Source organism: Schistocerca serialis, chromosome 1 (assembly GCF_023864345.2).
Source record: "Schistocerca serialis cubense isolate TAMUIC-IGC-003099 chromosome 1, iqSchSeri2.2, whole genome shotgun sequence".
In the NCBI taxonomy this organism is placed as follows: domain Eukaryota; kingdom Metazoa; phylum Arthropoda; class Insecta; order Orthoptera; family Acrididae; genus Schistocerca; species Schistocerca serialis.
The window spans coordinates 767,536,949-767,542,948 of record NC_064638.1 but is presented as its reverse complement, the minus strand read 5'-3'; the positions used below and the strand labels follow the sequence as shown (position 1 = coordinate 767,542,948).

At 37.8% G+C, this 6,000-nt stretch overlaps 1 protein-coding gene across 9 annotated transcripts in view; it reads left to right on the top strand.

Annotated features, from left to right (window-relative positions):
* Positions 1 to 6,000, top strand: part of LOC126482432 (protein lap4) — a 567,659-nt gene that overhangs the window by 316,894 nt on the left and 244,765 nt on the right. For 8 of the 9 annotated variants that reach the window (XM_050106532.1, XM_050106537.1, XM_050106529.1 and 5 more), the window contains exon 11: positions 3,362 to 3,573. In XM_050106532.1, coding sequence (XP_049962489.1) covers positions 3,362 to 3,573 — 212 coding nt within the window. The remainder of the gene's footprint in view (positions 1 to 3,361; positions 3,574 to 6,000) is intronic. The other variant, XM_050106531.1, reaches the window with a different exon arrangement.

The window sequence follows — 6,000 nt, the reverse complement described above, 5'->3', positions numbered from 1 at the left end:
TGTAGTTTAAATGCAGATGGAAACAAAGGCAAGATGTTTCAACGTCATGGAATGGAGAAGGTTGATGTTGTGTTAAATTTTATTTCTGTATCTATTCCCACTTTTACTGTGTACATTGTTCATGTGACATCTCACCTTCTTTCCATCCTCTCGTCATCTAACAAATTCAAAAGTTTTGTCTTCATTCTTTTGTTAAGTTATTCCTTTGTATTTCTGCCAGTTAAAATACCCCCTCATCTGCTCGTGTCTTGTTTTTCATGCAATTTTTATGATTCTTGTATTTGGCATATTACCATAACATAGCTATTCACAAGTGAAATTACAAAACTGGAAAAAATATTAAATTTTTGTCAGTGTGAATTATTGTTGGATGTCTTAACAGCTACAGTAGGGTTCTTGACTTTTTTAGAGTATAGTTTCCAAAGGGAAAGTGATAAATTATTCTCAGGTTTATCTTGGATGGCAGTTCTCAAATATTTGATTAAAAGCATCTCTCCTGTAGTTCAAGAAAGGCAGTGCATTTTTATATAGAAGTGTTGTCTCTGATGGCTAATGGGCACGAGTTCCCTTCCTTGTTCTGTAAAACCAAAGAACAACATTACACATAGATAATGTCTGCAAAATACTTGCTTCCTCCGTTACTGTTTCCTGTTATAAACACTGAAAGAGGGGGTAGTTCAGGTTTAATTAAGAGTTTCAGTATTTTGTTAGACTGTGAGCAAAATAAATAAATAAGTAAGTAAATAAACAAATAAATTTGCGGTCACATACGTGAACATTCCAGATGCTACTATTAGTACAAATAATATTCCTTAACAAAAATGTGGCTGCATTGCACCAACAGATATGCTCTGGAATCAGCAACATAATGAGTTTTTGTGGCATAAGAATAACATTACTAAAATAATACAAAACAGTTGTGAGCTCTTTCACAGGTCAAAAGAAGAATGAGTTGGCTTCTGTGTTTCATGTGGGAAATGCCTGAACAATGGATCGTGTGCAATATGATGCGAGATCAGACAGTATACATGTTTCTAGAATGAAATTTTCACTCTACAGCGGAGTGTGTGCTGATATGAAACTTCCTGGCAGATTAAAACTGTGTGCCGGACCGAGACTCGAAAACTCAGGACCTTTGCCTTTCGCGGGCAAGTGCTCTACGGACTGAGCTACCCAATTAAGACTCTTGTCCCATCCTCACAGGAGACGAGGTACGTCCCGTCCTCACAGGAGATGAGGTACTGGCAGAATTAAAGCTGTGAGGACGGGACGAGAGTCGTACTTGGGTAGCTCAGTTGGTAGAGTGCTTGCCCGCGAAAGGCAAAGGTCCTGAGTTCGAGTCTCGGTCCGGCACACAGTTTTAATCTGCCAGGAAGTTTCAGTATACATGTTTGTTTCCATATTTTAAGAGCATCAGTTGTGGCAGAATCTGAACTGGTTTAGTCATCTGTTGTCCATTTAAAAATTGAAATGGTTTTTGGATGACATTCCAGTCACTTCTTGTGTCCAAAAGCAACACTGATAATATGAATGAACATAAGAATGTAAAGGGCAAAATTTCTCTTTCCACCCAGAAAAGGCTGTATCTTCATCATATTAACACACTTAATTTTGGACGTAGTCCACATTTTGGTCACCATACATGAACATCAACAAAAGAAAAACAAGGATAATGGAATGTAGTTTAATTAATCAGGTGATGCCAAGAGAGTTAGATTACAAATAACAATGAATTTTGCTGTTTGGGCAGCAAAATAACTGATGATGGCTGAAGTAGAGAGGATATAAAATGTAGACTGGCATTGACAAGAAAAGCATTTCTGAAGAAGAGAATTGTGTTAACATCTAATATGGATTTAAGTGTTAGGGAGTCTTTTCTGAAGGTATTTGTCCTGAGTGTAACCATGTATGGAAGTGAAACATGGACAATAAACAGTCCAGATAAATGGAGAATAGAAGCTTTTGAAATGTGGTGCTACAGAAGACTGCTGAAGATTGGTTGGGTCAATAACTTAAATAATGAGGAGATACTGATTAGAATTAGGGAGACACGGAATTTGTAGCATAACTTGACCAAAAGACAGTATTGGTTGAGAAGATGCATTCTGAGACATCAAGGGATCACCAGTTTAGTATTGGGAAGAATTGTGGATGGTAAAAATTGTAGAGAGAGACCAAGAAATGAAAACAGTAAGCAGATTCAGTAAAGATATAGATTGCAGTGTTTATTCAGAAATAGAGTTGCATTGGGAGCCGCATCAAACCACCACCTTCATACAACATTTTCCAAATGAAGTGCTTCCTTCCATGTAGTACAAATCTATGTGCTCTACAAAATACTCACGTACGGCTGCCATATCCTCTCCCTTGAGCTTTTGGTTATGTTCCAGTTGCAAATTTCCATATATGTTGGGGAGTATGTGGGGAGCAGGCTGCCAAAGTTGGTGAATAAGGCTATATTGGAATGGCGCTTCAACATTGAACGAAACTCAATGTTTGAGACATGCAATGGTCTGTGGAACCGTATAGTGTCATTTGTCTAAAACACCTACACTTGGGTTTCAGGCAGGATCCCCTGTTTCATTCAATGTTGCACTGGGATTCTGGCACAGTTGGAGAGCATCTGCAATGCTATTTGACTTTAAGGAGAATACCAAATGGACTGGGGTGTGAACAGGAATTTGGATTGAGAAGAGAGGTGTGCTAGGGTAGTCCATGCAGTTGTGCAAAGCCACTGTGCCCATGTAGCATATGGTGAGCACATCTGCATACTGAGCAGGAGATCTGTTTTTGAATCTGGGCCTTGGTACAAATTTTAATTCGTTGTGTCTGCATATATACATACTAACTGTTTGAGACCTGAAAAGATCTTTGGAACCATATAGTTTCATTTAATTTAAAATTTAGATGTGGTACGTCAGTGACGGAACATAGTTATTCCTTTTCTTCCTTCCTTCCATCCATCAGATTCAAAGAAAGTATGGCCAATAGACCTAAAGCCTAAATTTAGCATTGATTCTTACACTTGACATGTCAATCCAGGTGATTTTTCTTTCACAAGATAAATTAGTCTGGAAACAGTGCCTAAGCATCAAATCTTTTCAATTTCTAGCTTCATCTGTGTCTTACATTTGCCTTTTCCATAAAATTATAGTGTAGGTTGTATATGCTTCAATTAAGAAATCATAGATATAGAACTTTCTGTATGTGAAATGTAAACATTTAATTTTTTTGTTACACTAGCTTTTGAAGCCTTTCTGCAAATTAGCTTTGCATGTTCATACATTTTGATTGCTTTTGCTCACATTGCAATGCTTGGTCATGTTTTGTGTTCCTTTCTCTTTCTGTCTCTTTGTTATAGACGCTTTTTATGATGGGCGATTGTATCGTTGTGGTATTAAGTTTAGTGGTGAGGATCTTAATGAGACGAGTGATGGAGAAGCTAACATGGCTTCTGTCTCACCACCAGATCATCAACGGGAAAGTGATGATGATGGCTGGGAGGAACGAGAAAAGTCTAGAGCGCACTCTGTCAAATTTACAGAAGACCTGGACACTGAACTGAATAAAGAGGTATGGAGCATGTTCTATGATAAAAAAAAGTCTGATAGTGTTTAGTTTATGAAATTTAGAATGTCACTAATGAGCTGTCGACAGTCATATTGAGAAAGATGATACAAAACATAATAAACGCAACTTCAAAAACAGTAAGCAGCCCTGCGTTAATTCTAAATCTTTCATTGTGGTTTTGGATTTTGTGTGTTTGCCTATTGTATTGAACTCCCTATTGAGATGGACTTTATGTGGTTGTGTATTGTACTGAAGGATTGCTTGCAGTTTATTAATGTTGTAAGTCCATAAGATCAATAGCAAATGTTGTAAAATGTATGATTGGCTAGAAATCTGTTGTTTCTTTTCAAGTGTCTTTCAGGGAGCACTTTCGTACGAAAATTTAGAGCTTTGTTTGACTGCGGCACTTCAGGTATTTTAAAAAAATTCTTTACAGATGTTGGTCTATAAAATGGTATTCCATTTTTGAGTATCCAGACAGGTAAAGTTTTTGATCAAGACGTAGGTTTCTTATTTCATTTTCTTGCATGTGAAGGAGGCTTCCACGAACAAGAACACTTGGCTAGGTACAGTAGCATGACAAGAAAGTGTGACAAGTGTTTGTGCAGGCTGCTGCAGACATGACAGAACATGAAAAATTTGCACAATGCTTGTCATTTTGTAGACCACTTGCCTTTTTTCCTTGAATCGCCTATTGACCTGCAATATAAAGAGTGCTAAATTGCTAGTTTCACTATCCTTTTTGCAGTTTGTCTGCAAAATAAAAAGGACTAATCTGGGTCATGCATCTACATCTATTCTCAGCAAATCATTGTCAAGTATGTGACAGTGGGTACATGTTATTGTATCATATATTAAAATTTCTTCCCATTCCATACACAGCTTGAGTGGGAAGAATGGCCGCTTATGAGGATCCACATAATTTGTTATTTGCCTAATTTTATCTGTACAATCTTTAGGCTGAAGTATGTTTATAGTTTGTGCTGTGAAAGGAGATTCTGTAAGTTTTCAAGCAGTTTCTCATGATTTATACAGGATGAAAATTATTTAAACTGACGTATTCTGGGAGGTTGCATGGGACACCAAAACAAAAATTTTGTCTCTAATGTCACAGTTACCTGTGAGCATTTTTTAATCTGGTAGAGGGTGTAATTGCTCTCAGAACTTGTGCAGTTGTGCATAACATGGGCACAAACATAAGGAACTTTGTTCATGAGCAGTTGTTAATCCATTTCATTTGCATTGTGTGCACAACTTGGAACCAGATGATTATCCACTCGGAGCACAGTTTTTGCAGTGATACCTGGAACAATGTCAGATGCGTCCTATATTTTCGTTCTCTGTGCTGTTTACAGATGAAACAATGGTTGGGCATGTTGGTGTTTCCAACATCCACAATTCACATGTTTTGAGCCAGAAAAGTCCATATGCCACATTTACTTGCAGTCAGTTGCAATTCTACGTGAATGTGTAGTCAGATGTTGTTGGTGACCATTTGATTGGGCCGTATCTCCTACGTAGGTCATTAAATGACAGACATTATTACAATATCCCTGCCAGAGCATTACCAGAGTTTGTAGATGACGTGTCACTCCCTATAAGACAGTGCACGTGGTTCCAGCATGAAGAGGCGCAGGCACATTTTGGTTGTCCTCTGCCTCAGTTCTTGAACCGACAGTTTCCAGAAAAGTGGATTTGTATTGACAGTTTCCAGAAAAGTGGATTTGTATTGGTGGTCCTATACCATGGCCTACTCGATTCACTGATTTGACCCCCTCTGAACATTTTTGTTTGTCAAGACTTTTACAACCTGGTTAACAAAGCCCCATTTGAATCAGAAGATGATTTGGTTGCCCTGATAGTAGCAGTAGTCGCCGGAATTAAGGACATTCCTGCAGTCTTAGTCTGAGTTACACAGTACATGACCACTGGTGGAACCTTTGTTTACAAGTCACTAGAGTATTTTTTTAACCTTTACTGTAATTGAAGAGTGTTGTGTTAATTTTTTTTTGTCTCTTGATAATAGAGAATTAAAACTTTTGTCTGTTTCTTTTTTTATCATCACAGGCAAACATTACTAGAAAAAATGTTTTCATTGTACCTTGCTATCTCTGAGAGTTCCTTAGTGTAATTAATTTTCATCCTGAGAGAACTTTCTGTACCAGTTCAAAAAAAACCCGCAGGGAGATATAACACTAGAGACAAATATTTGTTCCGGTGCCTTGTGCAACTTCCCAGAGTTTGTCTGTTTTAATAATTTTCACATTGTATGGCAGCTTCCTTAGTGTTTGTGCCAGCTAGGAGTTTGCAACATTTCTGTTTTTGTTCTGTTATACTCACAGAAACAAGCCTCCAACTTTTCATGCTTCCCTCCTTTGTAGACGCTTGTTGCTCCCTTTTAATGTGATTTGATGCAGCCACAGTTAATCT